Source organism: Anser brachyrhynchus (assembly GCF_964034855.1).
Source record: "Anser brachyrhynchus genome assembly, chromosome: 8".
Lineage (NCBI taxonomy): Eukaryota > Metazoa > Chordata > Aves > Anseriformes > Anatidae > Anser > Anser brachyrhynchus.
The window spans coordinates 14,832,611-14,852,484 of NC_137702.1; the positions used below are offsets into that span (position 1 = coordinate 14,832,611).

The 19,874-nt window shown below is 35.3% G+C and overlaps 1 protein-coding gene across 12 annotated transcripts in view; it reads right to left on the reverse strand.

Annotated features, from left to right (window-relative positions):
* TTLL7 (tubulin tyrosine ligase like 7) overlaps positions 1-19,874 on the reverse strand; it is a 73,268-nt gene that overhangs the window by 41,219 nt on the left and 12,175 nt on the right. For 4 of the 12 annotated variants that reach the window (XR_013954370.1, XM_080602553.1, XM_080602547.1 and 1 more), the window contains 8 exons: positions 14,964-15,028; positions 11,751-11,926; positions 11,424-11,552; positions 9,591-9,712; positions 8,933-9,000; positions 3,920-4,078; positions 2,469-2,685; positions 512-676 (listed from right to left, as the gene is read on the reverse strand). Coding sequence is in view for 11 of the 12 variants with exons in the window: in XM_080602553.1 (XP_080458679.1) it covers positions 512-676; positions 2,469-2,685; positions 3,920-4,078; positions 8,933-9,000; positions 9,591-9,712; positions 11,424-11,552; positions 11,751-11,775 (885 nt within the window). In the remaining variant the exon portion in view is untranslated. Of the gene's footprint in view, positions 1-511; positions 677-2,468; positions 2,686-3,919; positions 4,079-8,701; positions 8,794-8,932; positions 9,001-9,590; positions 9,713-11,423; positions 11,553-11,750; positions 11,927-14,802; positions 14,842-14,963; positions 15,029-19,874 lie in introns of those variants that run through there. The other 8 variants (XM_080602550.1, XM_080602555.1, XM_080602556.1 and 5 more) reach the window with 5 other exon arrangements.

The window sequence follows — 19,874 nt, forward strand, 5'->3', positions numbered from 1 at the left end:
CAATATCGTTTTCAATAAATATACTAGGAATCATAATTACAGATGATGCCTCAGCTCTGTCAGTCTTTGTCCTATTCCTCACCTGAAGATGCCCGTAACATACCCACTGACTTTAATGGTGCAGGCTCCAATCCACTGATATACACAGCACTGACTGCAGTTTTGTAAATGTTCTCACATAAAATTCGCTTTAAGTGCTAGAAAAGTTTTTGAGAGTTTAAATGGGATTGTTCCTGTGTATGATATTACTTACATGAATAACTAACTGGTTGAAAGGGCTTTTGTGCCTCAGACAAAGTTTAATATTAAATTTATAATCAAACTCTGAATATCACCTTTTTAAAATATAATCATCATTAATAGCATGTCACTTGTGGTGTGCATTGCTGAGAATTTGGATTAATAAAGTTTCAAAAATAATATTCAAGCAAAGCAATGGATGGCAGAAGCAATTAATTTTTTAAGAATATACATAGACAAAATAAAGAAAAGCATATTAGTTTTATCTTACTGAAATATCATTCCAGAATTTGGAGACATCAAGATTATTTGTTTCTAGAAACTCAGTAAACCATTTTATGGAGCGTTTACTTCCTTTGTCTTCTGTTTCATCCCGTCCAAAATGTTCATTATGTTTATTCACAGAGTAGTTAGTCAGATGCATATACAATTGGCTCTGAGAAGAGAGAGAAGGGATCAACACAATAAACAAAAACAAACAAAAAAAAAGAACAACACTTTAAATACAGTTCTGGAATAGTCAGTTCAAAATTATTTTTTAAAAATGTTAAATCAATAATGACATAGTCAAACAATTCATATTTGAAAATATATTGTGAGCAGATGTTCTGTTGTTTCTGATGTTTCTAATTCTTGGAATTTTCACATACTGAATGGTCTAGCCATGTTATAACAAAATCTGGGCTTGTATTTAAGCCAGTTGCGATCAATTTCTCGTTAGGAAATATATCTGCCGTTTTTACAGGTCTATATGTAAACAACTACATAAAAATGTGAAAAGCAATCATCATAACTTACAGAACAATTACATTTCACAAGAAGCAAACAATAAAGATAGTACTTCGAAGTGCTACTTTAAAAGTGCAAAAAACACTTTGGCATCCATTTCATAGACAATCCCACATTTCAGTTGTCACTCTAGTTTATTTATGAGAAATGTTCTCATGATAGTGATACTTTAAAGTATCTTTTACATATAAATTCATCTGCCTTGTTGCTATCTACCAGAATTGCTCATTTTTGAATGGCTGGTAGCCATACATTAGAGGGCGGTAAATTTCAAGATATATTACATAAACAAGTGAGTGCTATGATTCCTTCAGGTAAGAAAATTTAAACAACAATTTATGTTATCAGTTACATTAAAAAAAAAGCCTTTAAAGGCTAACTTATAAATCATGATTTATAAATGTATGTATCTTTCAGTACAGGTATTAATTCAGCTCTTCACCTGCACTACCATGATGACAGTCCTTATCACAGTGAGAGGTCTTTGTCACGTTTCATTCCTTGTTTGAATGCTAGTTGATGTTCTAAGCTGGCCGTGGGCTTTCTGTTCCAATTCGTTTTTGAATAGACAGCCAATAGACAACACAAGCCTTCTGCTGTCATTTATCTCACTACACTTATGGTTAAAAAAATAAATGAAATTAACAAAACCAAGCATGTTAGTTGCAGGCTAGTTAACAATATATTGTATTAGCACTACAAGTAATGAATTTCTCCCATGGCTTTCAATTACTGCTTTGAGAATGATTATGAAACCTATTGTGTTTTTGAGTAGTTGTAAAAGTTGTCTTTCCATCAAATTATTTCAGACAATTAAATCATTTTTCAGACTACAAAAAATGAAACTGTTTTTAGAATATTAATTAAACATCTGAATTAATCTTTAGTCTGAAGTTACCCGGAACAATGTCAATGTGGAACAGTGTCATCTGAAGAACAATGTCATTAGTGATAAGCCAGGTTATTTCATACAATAAACAGACTACAACATGAACAGTTGCAAGAACACAGAGAAAACTGCTTATCCTTCTGCTCTGTTTATCCACTCATAGCATACTTCAGTGCTGATAATGCTGAGAATAGTAACAATAAAAAATAAAAAAATATATTAAAAAAATAAAACATTAAAAGCAAGCTATTCCAAATATAACACTGGAATTTTTCTAAAACATATAATTTCTACTGAGATCCAAATTATACTGGCATTCTTCAAGAGAACAGTATTTTAAGTGACAGTAGAGTAAATGGCTCACCAGGCATTTTCTATTGCATAATTACACTGAAGCAGCTCTAAAAGCACATAGAAAAGGAAAAGGAAAGATATAGCACCAATAGAGTACAGAGTGAGGTATAAGAAATTCAAATCCACTAATGCCTGGACACTACACAGGTAAAATTCTACATGCATAAGCAATGAATTAGAATAAACTCCAACTTACCAAATTTGAGTCACTGGGGGGATGGTACTTTTCTGTGCCCATTCTCACCAGTCCATCATGATATAAAAACACTTTTAATGGATCACAGGAGGTTACAAGAATATATACACGTAAATCAAACTTGTAGCCTTCCATAAGAAATGGTTTGTCAAGATATTCCTGAACAATCAAGTGATCCTGAGCTTGTAACTTTTCTCCATTTCTTATTAAAGAGATCCTAGTTACAAACAAAAGTTATTTTAAAAATGTAGGACTTTGACATAACTCTGAAATATTTTTTCATGGTCTTTCAGCCAGGTAGTCAGGCTAAAGACTATGTGGAAAGAGCTTACACAGCCTATTCGTGGGGTAGAGAAAAAGTGCCATTCACTTACATGGCTTTTAGTTTTCTGTCTTTTATAATACTTCACTGGATGGAAAAAAGGCAACAAGCCATTTCAAAATAACTTTCTGCTTCCTTTGATTCAACAAATAGTAATAATGGATTCCCTCTACACTTAGAAATTGTTTGGCAGAATTTGCAGCCCCTAGCATCTGTGATTATTCTTCCCCATCTTTTCTGTGAAATATCTCAAAATTTCTGCTTCATTCCAAGAGGAATGAAAAATAACGAAATGGAAAAATTTCAGGGCCTTTACTTTTACAGTAATGCTGATACTTTTTTTTTTTTTTTAAGAAAAAAAAAGAACCACGAGCTTTACTATAGTATATAACCCAAATTGATATTAAAAGTAATAAAAGCTAAAACTGAAATATTCAAAAATAAGAAGATAACTACTAAATCAATATATTTAAATCTCATTTGTTTTTTACTGTGTGTTCCTGTCACAGGCAAAACAGCTTCAACCCAACTGCAGGTCACAGCCTTTTCAGCAGTGTCCCTCCTCCAGTAAGAGGGTCACCTCCTTCCAAGACTGCGCCTCCAGCTGCATCCCCAACGATGTCTCCTCTGTTTCTCCTTCACCTTGAGGCTGCTGATCTTAAATATGTTTGTGCTGCAGTTTTAGCATGCAGTAGGGTACTTGGGCTGTTTTCAGAGCTGCGGAAGATCCTGATCTTCCGAGCAACACCCCTGCAACTACTGAAACCCTGCCATTTGTGCACAATGCAATCTCACCCTCTAAGTCTAAGCACAAGAGATTCATAAATATATTGTTTGGATAATTCCACAATAAAAATAATACTGATCTTAAGACTTATCTGATCATCATCAGAAAATGTATTCTTTAATTAAGTCACATTTAGAACAACATTAAAATACCACTTCCAGTTACTTTAGTATTTTAGCTGTTTCTGCTTGTTAATTCTTTGTCCAATACGTTACCTTTTTTGTACTGATCATACCACTTGTATGACAAACTTCTTATTAAGAAACAGCTTCTGTTAGTGATGTAAATAGCACTAGATTTTGCCTTTTCTGGGTAAGAAGACTGAATTAACATGAAACTTACCCATGCCCCATTGCACCATTAGCTGGTTTGACTATAAATGTTTTCTGTCGACGCTTCTTCTTCAGTTCTTTTACATAGTTCTGAAACTGTGTGTACTCTGCAGGGAAGATCCATGTTCGAGGAATAAAAGTATACTCCTGAGGCTGACACTTGATCATTCTGCAAAAAAGTACAATAGAATTTGTTTGGTTTTTTTTTAATAATAAAATGCTTTGATGGATCAATCCTCTGGATTAAATATCATTTACAATAATCTGACAAGAAAATTTCATTAGCAAAATACTTTTTTGTATTTTTGTATAAAATCTATATCTTGTATAAAAAAATAGGAGAGCAGATGTCTGCAGTTGATTTAGAATGGTTAGAGCTCTGACATATTCACATGCATACTTTAGGAACAACAAAAGCAGACCTTCTTGTGCATTTTCGCTTATCATCATATTGTATTTATTATCTTATTGGCATTCATCTCATTTTTTGGCATGCATCTAACTCCTCTAACTCTCCTAAAAGGACAGTAGAGAATTCAGTTAATAGAAGTTTCCATCACTCAAAGCCATATATCTGGCAGATAGGAAGCATATACCCATACCAGACTGGCAGTGCTGGCTAGATACATAAAAATTAGCTTTAAGCAAGGTAGCTTTAATACTGGTGCAGTCAAGTTAGGTAAGCTTTATATACTTTGTAGTACTACGTGGACTAGCATAGCATGGTTCCCAGTAGGACAAATTTAGTCTTTGCTGAGTTAAATCCTGAAGCAGCTAGCTTGTTTCAGGTATGCAGAACTCTTGAAGCTTCACATGTAACTTTGTATGAACTCAGTTTGGGTAACTCTACACTAGCATTCAGGTTGGACACGTCTGGAATACTAATAGCCACAGATCAACAGAAAGCTGGATGCTTAAAAAGAAGTGAACTGATATAGCAAGCTGCCCAGACTTTAATTAAAAAAAAAAAAAAAAAAAAAGCATGGAACTATGGTGAATTTTTTTATTTTTTTAATTAATTAAAGATTTAGCTATACTTCTACTTTTCTAATGGAAACTAGTATCATCAGGATAACTTACATGTAAAACAGACATACAATATCATTTCAATATTTCATTTCTACTATGAGCCGACATAATGATCCCCATGCACTATAAGACACTTTTACTTTAAGTGGCTCAAATACTAACAGAAGAAGCAGAACTGCCAACTGCATCTGTAAGACTAGGATTGTAGCCAGGACCTACTGGTATAATAGATACACTGTCACCAAACTGTTAGCCAACTACCCAACAAACACTCTGCAGAAGCCACAATAGCTGTAGTACTCCTGGAGTACAGCATGAGGCTCAACGTTCCTGCAGCTTCATTACAATTGTCATTTTTAAAAATCTAGTTTGATGAAAGCCATTCAATATTCAGGAAAAAAAAAAAAAAAAAAAAAAAATGAGTTGATTTTATAATTGATCATTAAGGCATAATTTTTAAACTGTCCATCTACTATACATTTAGAGATGTTACTACCTTGCTAACTGAAGAGCATATCTTAAATTACCCTATAAATTAGCCATAAATTATCCTGTATTTAGGCCAAAAAAAAAAACAACCTAACTTCTGTGTTAGTTTACATCCCTCTCCAAGTTACTTCTCATATGCATCCTGAAGTATTGCATGACAGAAACTTGCTATTTAACTCACAGATTTCAATACTCATATCCCTATTTAACAAATATAACTTGATAACATAGATATCTTACTTTCTGACTGCAATTACATCAGCTCTTTATGCCTTCTTTTACCTTATGCATAACTGGGTAGACTACAAACAGTAACATAAAACTGAATACTTACCCCTGTTTACAAGTTCTGATGCTCACTAAAACTTTTGACAAAAGAATTCAGCTCTGTTCTTCCCTGCCTGGCCCTATTCACAAACAGTGTAGGAACATCATCAAGCAGCTTTCTGAATCAAGACCTATTCCATTACAATAGCCTTATTTTCCAGCACATCTGTTATCTACTACTGTGGGTAACCACTTCTTCACTGTGCTGCTCTGTCCTTTAGCCTTTGCAGTCCTTACCAGGAGGTCTGAGAACTAAAAAGCAAGTTATTGTTCCTCTGAGTGCTATTTTAGCTCCCAGATCCAGTCAGCCCCTGCTCTCATTTCTGAGTGCTTTCTGTGCAAAAGAACCAAAGGTGTTTTGTACTGACTGTAGGTTATTAAAGAAATGACTTGTCAGTCGAGTAGCACAGGTTCTACTGCCTATGTTTCAAGATCCTCTGACTTTTCAGATATGAAAGGAGGTTAGTGGATGAGATAGATGAGAATGACTCTTCATCCATGACCAGTTCACAAACCTTTTAAATGTAAATAAAAAACATCTCGTATCTATTCCCTCTGCTGTTCATCCTGTACACCTTTTTCCCTACTTATTGCATACAATCTGTTATCACACTTTTTATTCATGAGGAGATTGCATCTATGAGACCGTTTACAGAAAACATGATTTAAACATGTACAGGACTTTTTTTCTGTCATAATTCTATAGCTATGCAACTATCTGAGTAAACAGGTCACAGTTACTTGAATACAGCATGTGACTTTTTCACAAATAGCAATTTGAAACTTCCCACTAAATGTAAGTAACCTCTGGCATGTAATAAAAAAAAAAAAAGCCATTATTAACATTTCAGTTTACTGAGAGGGCATTTTACCTCAGCATAATATTTTCCCTGTATATACTAGTCAAATACAACTTACTAATTAAACTGATCTCATGATGCCTGTTATGTGGCAAAAGAAATTTAGCATTTATGGACACACAAATTCAAGTGCTGACATTCAGTTACAAGTTTTGAAACAAGAATTTACAGGAGATTTTCCAAAAGAACATCTCCTCACCATCACCCAGGACATGTAATTCTTCACACATTTGCTTCTACGTCTGTGAGACCTGTGTAATGAAATCCCCTGCCAAACTCCTTGTGTTCATCTGCATCTCTAGTCATCTCCTCTCTGTTTATGACCAACATCATTAGCATGCACAACAGTACTTGCTATGCACACATTTTCTATACATAACCTGGGATTCAAAGAGATGCATATCACTCTAAGTATTCAATTTTATTCTAAATCTTTTCATTCTCACTTTCTTCTTTATGTTGTTTGTTTACTTCTCCCAACAAATGGATGCAGAGATAAATAAATAAGTTCTGGGCATTTGTAGCTGCTCTTTGAAAAAATGAGAAATGCTGTTCTAGGGTTATTCCTTATTTTGTTGCCTCAGAATAAAAGAGCTTTACCTGATATTACTGAAAATGCACTGTTACCAAAGGAGCTCTTTAAGGGTGTAAAAAAAATTTTATTTATTTATTTTAAATACAACAGGGTGGGGGTTTTGTTTGCCTTTTTCTTTCTCATCAACAATCCAAGTCTAGTACACACAAGGAGCATTTACATAGTACAAATGCAGCAGGGTGAAAAAATGGCAAGCAGAATATGCTAGGAATAGGTAAGGATCCAACTGAATAGAAAGGACTGCATGCAGCAGAAAAGCAACAAAACGTGATTAGTGTTTCTGCATTAATCTCTCCAAATAAATTTTAAGACAGAACAGCAGCTATATGGAACAAAATCCTCCATTCTAAATACAGAAGCCTGTCCAACCACATATCACAATGGACTTGTGTTTTCACAAGCAATCTCAAGGTATATCACTGAGTTTTGTAAATTATAAATTCCAAGAATTGAATTGTGAGGCTAGTACTGCAAAAAAGAGACTAATTAAAACCCTGTTCTATCTGCTGATATTAAGTGAAGTCACAACATAGATATATTTAACCCAGGGTTATCATACCAGAGAAATTATTCTAATCTTATCTATAATATGTGCAATCTCGACATTCAGCATCTTTAAACTGTTTCGATCTCAGAATTCGGTAGGTTGAGAGAAAGATAATGAGACTGTATTTGAATACAATGTGTGCATGAATCTTTTGCTCATCTTGCATATTTTTTTTTAAATCACATACCTGCACCAATACACAAGGATAGCACTGTCTATCAAGCTGACCAAAATTGTTCCATTGTTTCTGAGATCTCTCCAAATAGCTGCTTACATCCATGTGCTATCTCTATGTTTTTACTTAGAATTAAGTCTGGAAGGGGCAGTGAAGTGCTTGTACAGCAGATATATACTTACGGACCAGAACAAGGGGATTCTGGTCCATAAGCAGGACATGTAGACACCACGGCAATGCACATAATATTTGCATACATTCTACATACTATGTGTAGTATTTACAAAATAAAAAAGGAAAGAGAACAAGAGAGATATTATATTAATACACAAAAACTAATCCTATTTTGGTAATGGCAAATGTAGTGTAGGTAAAATTTGGGGCCAAAAGATTAACTCTTTTTAACTGTTATTTAAACTGATCTAGGCTAGAAGAATCAAATTATTCACACATATTTCTCTGAAAACTCTTCCTTATTACCAGGCTGATGAATCAATACGTACTATTGTTTTCTCAGTTCTTACTCACAGATTCTTAGCTAATATGATTCTTCAAAACCCAACTATTTCACTAGAGTAATTAATTTATAACAAAATCAAATTTGTCTGACTTATTTCTGACATAAACAGTAAGATGCTTCACATTTTTAATGTGATATATACAAAAATATTGTAATTAATTATTTTAAAATAAGTAATATCCATTCACACACTAGTCATTTATCCTTTCCTACTCTTACACGATGTATGCTTGGGTGTATTATACATTACATGTATTTTAACAACTTAAGGCTGCCTCAGGCATTCTGCAGCATGTAGACACAGAACTGAACCCTCATCATTTTCCACTGATGTAAATTGGAGAGATACAGTAACTTTGGAAATTATTCTTGGTCCTCTTGTAGCCTCTTCTTAAAAATAAACAAACATAAAAGGCAATAATTCAGCATTGTACTGCACTAAATACCATGGCTGAAAAACTTCTTAATAATAAAAGATTACTTAGTCATGTTTCTTGCCAGAAAATCCTTTCTGCAGATCTCTCCCATTCCTGGAAAATGGTTGATTCTCTGAGGGAGGAGCAAAAAAGAAATTAAGTAAGTTGGTACTTTTTAAATTTTTCCATCATAACTAATACAATCATTCAAAACATTCAGTTACATGCTCAGGCAAATGTAATCAGTGTTATATATAAATCATTCAAGAGAGTATCTCATGTGGTCTTAACTAAAGATGCAGTAAGTTGTATCCTCTTCCCAGGGAGAAAAAAAAAAAAAAACATGGAAAAGAAAATACTTATCTGGGGAGAGAGCTCTGCCTAATTTACTGCTTAAAAGTTTATGAGCAACTTATAAATGATATTTTGCCTCTTCTTTAAAACTGCGATAATTCATAACAATCAACTGGCAGACAAAAGCATGAAAGAACAGCCCCCAAATACTTAAAGAGCAGATTCCAAATGGTATAAACAAATAACTCCAAAAAGGAGAATGGGATTTAAAAATATGTAGTGGTATAGCCTTGTTGCAATCTGGATGGTATTGTTTTATTGTTTTGTTTTGTTTTCCTCTCCATACATGTGTAACCAAAAGTGACACATTACTGAATTTCTCAGAGTGAAACAGTTTACTGAAACTTGTCCAAAATACTATCACTCTACCTGATAGTTCCGAAGTTCAGCAATCTTTTCTTGTTGCACGGCAGAATCACTCCATATAAGATTAGCTGTTTCATCTTCATCACGTGTTTTCACAAATCCCATTTCTCGTATTACCACACGTACTACAGAGAAATCACATACTTAAGGAATTTTTTGAATAAAATAGATTAATTTTCAAGATTTTAAAAATTGATCAAGATGTTGAATATTTTAAATATTCATCCCTTTGCCTGAGAACAATATTAGCATGCAAGCTCTTATTTAACTTGCAATATTTCCATCAGTCTATTGCAAATCCATCATTACAATGGTATAGCACCTTGTACCAGTCTGGAAACAGTGTACAATCACTGATGGTAGCTGTAAATAGCTTCAAGGCATTCCACACTGACCTAGTAAAAGTCCACTTGCACAGCTTTTAGAGTTAATTTTGGTCATCACATTCATTAATTTTAAAACTATGATAAATATAAGTGTCACTGCACACAGGGAAAAAAGCCTCTTTAGTCAAGATATCATAGAATGGCTCAGGTTGGAAAGGACCTTAAAGATCATCTTGTTCCACAGTTTATTTAGTATGGTAGTTACAAAAACAAATGCATACATTATTTTAAGATTAAAAAAAAAAAGAAAAAGAAAATTCTGATTATGTTCCAGGCATAACACAGGTTCTTGGATAAAAGATTTTTATAAAGAAAAAAGAAAAGAAACAAAAAGAAATATTTTTTTTCCTTAAGCTATTCATTCTGCTATCTGCGTAATAAATTTGTCCTGATATCACCTCTCTAGAGAAGACATCTCTGGATTTGAAGTCTTCCCCACCTGGTAAAAGTCAGCAAGGTCTACTCAAGTATGCTGTGAGTTTGGAGTTTGAAAGTCTGCCACTACTCCTGGTTCAAAGCCTGAACCTGAGAAAAGTCTTCAGTTGGCTTCCAGTCTAAACAGTTCATTTTGAAGCTTCACAGATGCCACAGAAAGTCTCTGAAATACTTATGAGCCCTGAAGTCTTTGGAAAACTCGTTGAATCATTTCCATAGTTGGAAGGAGATAAGGGTAGAGAGAGTGTCATTCTAAAGTTACCAATAACTAGTCCATTGAGGAGGATAACGCGCCTGTCTTGATACTGAACCATTTGTTGGGTTTTTTTGGAGAGCTATCAGAACAAACCCATTGTGCATATTATAGGCTGAATAGGAGCATATATTTATTGTCATTATTTGCCGTTAATCAAGAATCAGCATTAGTGGCACCTCCCAGATTCTCTTCTGTTACTCCACCAAAAGCTAGAAGAAATACAGTGTTGTTTTGTTCTTACAAACACGCTATTTAAAAGGCTGAGGCCAAATTACATGATTCTAGTTTTCTACATCTTTTCTTCTACAACAGAATACAAACTATAGATTTAGTGTGATAGTAGCCTCATCAAAATGCAAAATATTATTTTTTAATTGAGAAACCTCTGCATAATAGTAAGGGTATTTAACATTGCATTTAAACTGTTCATCATTTACGGTTTTAAGTATACTTCTGAATTCATATGTAAATCATAATTAATATTTTTTTCCACAGCTATCTTCATTAATTAATTTTTTGCATTTCAAGGCCCTTCCCTGAGTAAGGAGTGGGGAGTAATACATGTTGTACAGCATTCAAAGCTATCAACTCAATGTTACCAAAAAAAAAAAAAAAAAGACAAAGGTTTCTCAGAACATAAAACCCTTTGGAAATGACTCACTGTCAGCTTGATGCAAAATCCATTAATTCACCCCATTAGTTAGTAATCCATTCACATCAATTGGTATTATGATAACAACACGATATATAGCTTCCTACCAATTTCATATTTTGTGCCAGCAACATTTGCAGTGATGACTCCATTCTTCTTCTTTCTGATCTTTCTTTTAATTGGGCTTTGATAGGGTAGTTCCGATCGCAAAGTCACAGGAGCAGTTCCATGGTTATCTTTGAAAAATAACATTTTAACTATCAACAACACATCTATATCTCAAATAATGTATACAAATGAACTAAAATTACCATACCATCCATCATACAGCATCTGAGCTAGTCAGTTACAAAAATGTACTTCACTGCAACTTACAAGTACAAGCCTACAGAAATAATTAATGGGCCATATTAAAAAATACGAGACTTGCATACCTCCCTCATTAGGCAAGGATGGCATTATAATCTAAGATAGTGTAGACGTAGAGCTCAAATTCTGTTCCAAGTTCTGAGGAAACGATGGAGCTGTCAAAGCCAAGTTACTTAACGCTCTATTCAGACCATTTCAGTCTCTGGTTGTAGCAAATATTAGTTCTGGAACGGATAGATATCTGTGTCAAAAATGTAAGAGAAACTCTGTTATAGATAAAACCTGAAAAAATATATAAATAGCGGATAACTAACTACAAAACTGTTTTTAGTAAGTCAAAAGTAACACTTAAAGGATAAAACAAGTTATTGTAAATATAAAACTTTGTTTAATTCAGTTCAATCATTTTGTTTCTGGGAAAAATGCAGTATTAATTTGCAAAACAAGATTATACTACCTCATTGTGTTATTTTTATTTCTGTAGGGAAGATTTAGGGCACGAAAACAGGTAATACTGAATTCAATCAATACTGCAACCGTTTATCTCCCAAAAGCTAAATGAATTCACAGGAATTTTAAACAATTTTTTAATTTAAATTTCAAAATTAGACACCATGCATTATGGGTTTTAAGGTTACCAAATGGGAAATAATTGAAGTTATTTTAATAACCTTTTTTCCACTTTTTCATTTTTCAACATTTTTTTAAATGACTGTCCAATAATCACTTGGTAATATGTGACCTCACCTTCACAATTCACAGTACTTCAAGAAACAATTGAAGAAAATTGAAAGGCACTTTGGCTTGTCAAGTATCTAAACATCAGTTTCTAAAGGAAGTATTTGTATGAAATGCTATTTTTCACATATACTTTAAAAAAATAATATTTTGTTTTAATTAGTAATCTCAGAACACACTACAATATGTGAAAATACCACACTTTAAAAATGTCTTGAAAAAACAGCTTAAGCATATGAGAACAGGCTAAAACATTAGGGGCGGAAAAAAAGACAAAACCACTCGGGAATAAGACTGCTCTAAACACACCACTACATGACTTTGGGTGTGCAGCATCTGTTATAACAGTCTGCAAGAAGGCAAAGGCCATCTTTGGCAGGTTGCCTCAAACAAGTCTAGTAGTTTTCGAAACATATACAATATAATTTATTGGTTTTAAAATGCTTTGATTTCTTTTCTGCAATTGTGCATGTGGCTAAAGTTCCTCACACTAGCTCTAGATCAGTTCTTATTGCTGCTTGTGGTGTTTGCAAAACTTGCTTAAAATAGTTTCACACAGAGGAATTTCTTCTGCTATATATAGCAGAAAATTGCAGTAAAAATCAAAGTTAGCCATGACTTATGATGGGAAATGAATTTGGTCATAGGTTTGGACAAGCTGTACGTAGATGTACATTGGCAAAGCTATCACAACATTACTTACAAATATTCCGGGTGGGTGGGTGGGGGCATGTGTGCACACGTGCATGTCTCAGAGAGAGAAAGAGGGAAGAAGGAATGATGATTATATCCTGGACAAGTCACATTTTTGTTAAGAAAACATAAAAGCAGATACCTTGAGCTGTAAGATCTTTTTTTCATTTTAAGACGGAAACCTATCCTTAAAAGCTAATTAACATGAAAGGAGAAAAAAAAAAAAAAAAAAAAGAACAGATTATGGTTCTCTTATGACTGTATCCAACATAATGGGTGCCAAATTCTGCTATGAAAGAAGACAAAAAGATTGTCCTCATGACCATTCAGAGGAGTTCTGCAAATTAACACTGCAACATGTATTTATTTGTCCAGGAGGTAAGCACAGGCTATGACACAGATACAGTGTTTGACACCCTACCAGTAACTCTCAGCCTTTCCTACTCACAGCATCCTTTGCTGTACCAGAACTGCCTCAGAATGGAACATTCCCCCGAACTGAACTATAACCGGAGGTCCATTTGAAGTTTTAATGTTTTGGACACCCTCAGCCAAGAAGGGCGCCTGAAAGTCCTGCTGCCCGCTGGCCTGCCAACATCAGACACAAAGGTGGGACAATGAAGCGTGCATCCTCTTCACAAGCGCTGCTAAGGAAGAGCAGCACTGGACACAGTGACTCACGGCATATTGCACGTTATCTGTTTCTCAGGCTAAGAATACCACCAGAGTACAAGACATGTTTAGTTCCCGGGAATAACACTGAAGTATGCCTGTTTGCCAATTAAGGACTTGTATGCATATATACAAATTCCTAGCAGTTGTTCCTCAGCAGTACTGGCTAAAAACTTTTAATGAATTTGGAAAAATGTCAAGACGACTAACGTTTCCCTGTGAGAAATGCCAGTCCTTACTAACACACCATGATTTATGAGCTACGGTGTGACAATAAAAATCCAGCAGCTTATACAGCTTTCATTCAGCTTATACTCATAGAGAAATATCTGCCCAGAGTTACTGTAATGCCTTGGTATTCTGAAGCTGCGCCATAAAGTTCAAAACTACAGTACATTGTTGACCTACTACTTTTCTTTATAAATAAACCATTCTACTCTTCAGAGTAGAATACTCTTTAGATTGTTTAATAGGGAGCACAAACACCCAGGCGAGAATGTTTTATACACAGGCACAATGCCTAAAGCTATAATAGTAACCCTGAGTTGATTTTCCAAAACATTTTACATAGGATGCAGTCCATTCTGCATCCTGCTGCTCTGGCAATTCTTCCTATTACCGGGCAGAGCGTTTCGCAGTGCCCACTGGATCATGCACAGGTAACTGCAGCAGCACTGTCGGGTTGTGATTACGTTACAATCTGAGTCAATTTCTGTAACTATGATAAGTTTTTACTTATAAAATAAACATAACCTATAACCCGTGTTCAGCTACAACAATGTAGAGGCATCTCTCTCCAGTAACCCACCTGAAAGACCTGTTTTTAAGAGATTGATTTTAATAACATGGAAGAAACTATTATATTTCCAAACTGGGACTTGCCTAACCCTGGGAACTCAGATATCAGGAATCTCTGCACTCACCCTCAGACAGAAAAGGACTGCAATTCCTACCATATACAATTTCCCTCCTGAAATCAAGATGCACATAAATTAATGAAGGTTTGTTGCTCACCCATATTGATTCAAAAGCAGCTGAATGAAAATGATTAACCTATAAATGGAGAGAGACTTGTGAAGAAGAAATTAATGCATCTTTGTCAGGTTAGCACATTCTTATACAAATGAGTACTTTGAATAGAAGCATTCTAGGGAGAATAAAAGATGACATATTACCTTTACAGTTGCCTGGCAAGGTGTAACAGCACCAGCAGGAGAGCTACATTGCACACAGTCCTGTCCTACAAAGAGCCAGAAGTCAACACACGTGCACAAAAACACCAAGTGCAGAGACCAGGGAATCGAGGAAGCAGAAACTTTTATCTTCCAGGGACAGCAGAGGTCAGGCACTCTTGCTAGAGAGGCACAGGGTCACACATGGACAGGGACCTAGGCAGATACTTGAATCCAAAGGAAACAGTTTGAGCAAGTTCGACAAAGGTAATAGTGACAGGCTGAGAGGGTGCCTGGGTGAAGAGCAGTGTGAAGAACAGGTTTCATAGTTAACGGAATAATACATGTTTCCTTGTTAACAAGTTGTAATTCATTGTAGAAAAAAAAAATGCTGTTACACAAACTTAATCAGAAGAAGCTATTAAACTGCCTGAAAAATATTCTTCTGGCCTAGTTTATATAAAAGCATTTTTGAACAAATCACTCTTTCATTTCCCAAGTTATTTGCTCCACACTGCTTCCAAGCGACCTCTGCCTTTCACGATCTTTCATTTTCAATCCTGATACAGTGTGGAGCTGAAAAGGTTATTTTTAGTCTCTAAATAGTAACTTGCATGCCATCTAGCCCTTTTTTTCCCCTAAGAGTAAGCATCCCAGAAAATGGTTGACTTAATCAGATCAAAACAAAGACTGGGTGAATCAAATTCAAACTTAAAATAAAACAGAGCAACTTGAGAATCTGTTCCAGAGAGTCACTCAAGTCAACGAGATTCTCCGAGGATCATACCAGTGACTATCAAACCACTGCTGCGTAACCTAACAAGAGACTGCTTTGCATATGTACGTTTAAAATAAATGTAATTTAACAAATTTGAGCATTAAGAATGATAGATTCATTTACTAACAAATCACTCTAAGCTCGGTAACCAGTTTGAATAAGCCACTTGGCCACGCATACGCTTAACTTTACGTGTATGAACTGAAAATTCGATTTCAGAGCTTAACCGATGGTAGTTATGATAGTAGCTCTCAATGACAACTGGCATCTCTTAGGTTTCTTCCTGTTGTATCCTATTTCTATATTTACTTAAGTGAAATGCTACAAAAAATTGTATTGTCAATTTTATTTGAACTAAATTAGCTTCTTTGTGTACAGACAAGTAATCACTCAGCAACAGTAGAATATTTTAGTATATAGATTTTGAAACTAGCAGACTGCTTTCCTCTGAGTCCATTAGTGCTATTTACCCACTGCTGTCAAAAGTGTCTAGAAATGCACAGTAGCTAGGAAGAAATCCACAAAGCTCCCGACATAAGGAGCTTTCACCCTGCGATGGAGACGCACTTAAGATACAGTTACATAACTCGGCAGATGACCACAGGGATGGAAGGGCAGCACCACAGCGCTCCCCTCCCCAGTTACCTGGGAAATTAAAATAACAATTTCACAGAAACATGAAAAGAAAGAAGAATAAGTAGTTTTCAGAGCACAGACCCAGCAAATATCAGAGTTCTGTATTGTCAGTCTGACCTAAATAACAAAGATTTCTGCTCCCTTAGATCTTAGGATGTGAAAGCCTGTACCCACTGTAGTAGGGAGGGCTTTGCTACTTATTACAGAGAGGCCGTTAGTTTCATCCAACAAGAAAGTCACAAACACTAATCAGAACTTCTCAATATAATATTAGTGATACGTCTAGCACTATCGATATTATCTATTCTTCTGAAATATGCACGAAGTACTTCCTCTGTGTATTGAGCTCTGAGATGAAGAAAAATTCTGAAGACCAGAGAAAAAGAATAAAAAATCTTTGATAGGAAAAAAAAAAGATACCATGTGAGATCTTGTTCAGTTACACAAAACTATAATCAACTGTTGACCAGGAATTAAGCTATAAAATGCAGACGCAAAATGAGATTGAAACATGACCAAAAATGATAACAGAGACAAATGCCATCTTCACTATCATCCGGAAATAGCAAAGTAACAATTTGCAGCCATTAAACCACGGAATTAAAAACATCACAGCCTTTCACAATTTTTTTTAATATGTCTTGACAAAATGTGAGCAGAGCTAAGCATTTTGATTTAACACACAAACAGAACAATTTGGTGGCAAGTTCTCACTCCTACAGAGAAATTCTAGATGCAAAAAGCAATCCTCATTTTGAGGCTCAGTGTGTTATCAAAGTGATAAACTTGTTTTAAAAAGGCTATCAGTCAGCTGGCTTCAAAATGCATACACATTAGCGATTGGTTTCCTTTGACATTCTGAAGTCAAAGGAAATCTATATTAATTTCAAAAGCATTTGCTCTCAACATCAAATGAGATGAGATGTTTATTCACCAGTTCTTTCAGATAAAGTGAATGTACAGAGTGCTCAGCTGCTTGGTTTGCTAAACAGACAGCTAAAAGCTATATAAGAAAAAAAAAACAAAACATGATTCAACACAGCTTTTTTGAATCCTGTGCAGTTCTGTAAACTTTCAAGTAGTTTATCCAAATGGCCAGCATTTTTAAAACTTACAACTGAACTACCTGAACTACCAAACACTAGCTGAAGTAACAGCACTAACTCTGAATCTATAAGTTACAGTTACTTTAATGAGAGCTAAAGTTTATAACTGCCATTTCACATCTGAGACCTGAATCAGCAAGTTGAAGATTGATTTTCAGTTTAAAAAATTGACCTCCAAAGTATCTTTCATAGCAGAGCACACAATGTGACTGTTTTTTGGCTCATTCTCACCCTTCAAAAGCCCTTTTTAACGTGATAACATATTTCAAACTGTTAACAAAATAAGTAATATAGAGTTTCATACATTCTGTATATTGGAAAAAAGAGGAAAAAAGAAAGCAAGATAGAATCAGAAAACTACAATAAAAAGGAAAATATTTGTACCTATTTCCTGTTCAATAGAACATAGGAAGTATATTAATGAAAATGCATGTGAAACGAACCTGTATGACTTACAAATCAGTAACTTGACAAACCCCAAATTCATGTAACATTCACAATAGCAAGGAAAAATACTGACAAATTAGATCAGATAACTAGAGTGCCGTTTTTTGTGTAGTAATATTTTAGCTTCAGAAAGCATACTTCTGCATCATTCACTACTAACAACAACAACAAAAAAAAAAAACAGCATGGACAATGCCTAGGTCTCCTACTACTGTACATCGCTTCAACAAGTGTTGATAGCACTGTCTTTAACACTGCACACCCGTCAGCAAAACACTTTACTAACTTCACAACAGAACATATTCCTGCTCCACGATCCCAATAAGTCCCACTGAATACTGCTGAATCCAAACCTATCTTTATTTATTGTAACTACCCACCCCAGTAATAGCAGCCATCGTCCTACTGTCATCTAAATTAGCACTGGAGTGTCATACGCATTTTCAGCCTACAAACACACACCAGTGTGCATCGGCCACATTTGCTCTGCAAGCAACAGGTGGCTGGCATTACACCTAGCAGCCACAGGGAGGCTGGACCCCAATCACCCCAAAGGAAGCATTCTCTTTAAAAGAAACAGCTGCAGAACCTTTGTTTGTTTGTCTTAAGGACTGCAAGTGCAGGAAGTGAAGGAGTGCAACTGTATGGAATGTCAGACTGCCCAACGCTCTTCATGGTGAGACAGCTACTGCTACTAATGAAAGAAACGATGGAAGAGTCCTATTATAATAATGGGCAAAAATGATTATGTGTAATACTAAAATTAAATTCTGATAATTAAAAGTGTGCTTTTGGTAGCAGAAACGGTAAATGAGAGCGAGTTAGGAAAGGAATAGAGCTGTGGCAGCTGTAGAAAGATCTCTGCTCTGCATTTGACTTTGTGGTGCACCATCCATGCTCTTCATTACAGCCTGTCAACACACAGCACCACCTATCGCAGGGCTTTTTAAGTTGTGTACACCACACAATCACTGATGGCATTGAACTATTTCTTTCTTTTTCTATCATTCACTTCTCAAACTATTTAATTCTCTAGGAAGAGCTAGGGATCACAGGGCCCTACAATTCAGGATGTTTTAACATTTACATATACCAACATATTTATCTTCGTATAACAGAAAGAGTGCTATTCCTTTAATGAAGCTGATGTATTTGCAATAGCTCCTTAATTTATAAATAGGCCATGTGGGGAGATTTACTAGTGATCCTGGGGGAGGGTGAAAAAAAAAGTCTTTAGAAGGCTCCCCCTCACTCATCAAATTCCTCCTCCTCACTTCCAGTTGGTGGCATTGGCTTGGTGTGAAAAGGGCCTCAAGTTCAGGGATCCATGAGTACGTATCATTTCTACGGATCTCTGTATTTTGAGATCCACACCTTAGCCCCGCATGAAGTCGGTCCCATTACATCTTATATTTTACGGGCCTGTACTTCATGGACCTATTTCAGCGTTCCTGAACACAAACTGCAATCATCACACACGGCCCATGAAGACTCTGGTTGAGGATTATATCATCCTGCTTTACACGCTGTCAACATAAGAATGTTTGCTAGTTTAGCAATAAGGATGAGACTCCTACTGCTGCCTGAAATATAAATTGGCAGACATTAGCTTGCAATTTCAGCACCTAATGTAAAAAGAAAGAAGAATAATGGCTTGAATACAGTACCACAGGCACTTAAAGAAACATCTATTCAAGCTCTGTTTGACCACGATAGTACAAGAAAGGTGCTCTTGCATGATCACTGAATTGTTTATCATACTATACGGACACTTCCTACTATCGATCAATTTGCTCAGCTTCACTGGGAATGCCTGCATGCATGTATGAGGAATGGTACCCGACCTCTAATATTGTAATGACCATGCTTACATGCTGATATACTCTAAGTAAAACACTACTGCAACAGCACTCAGTGGTAGTAATATTTTACAAATAACTGAAAAAG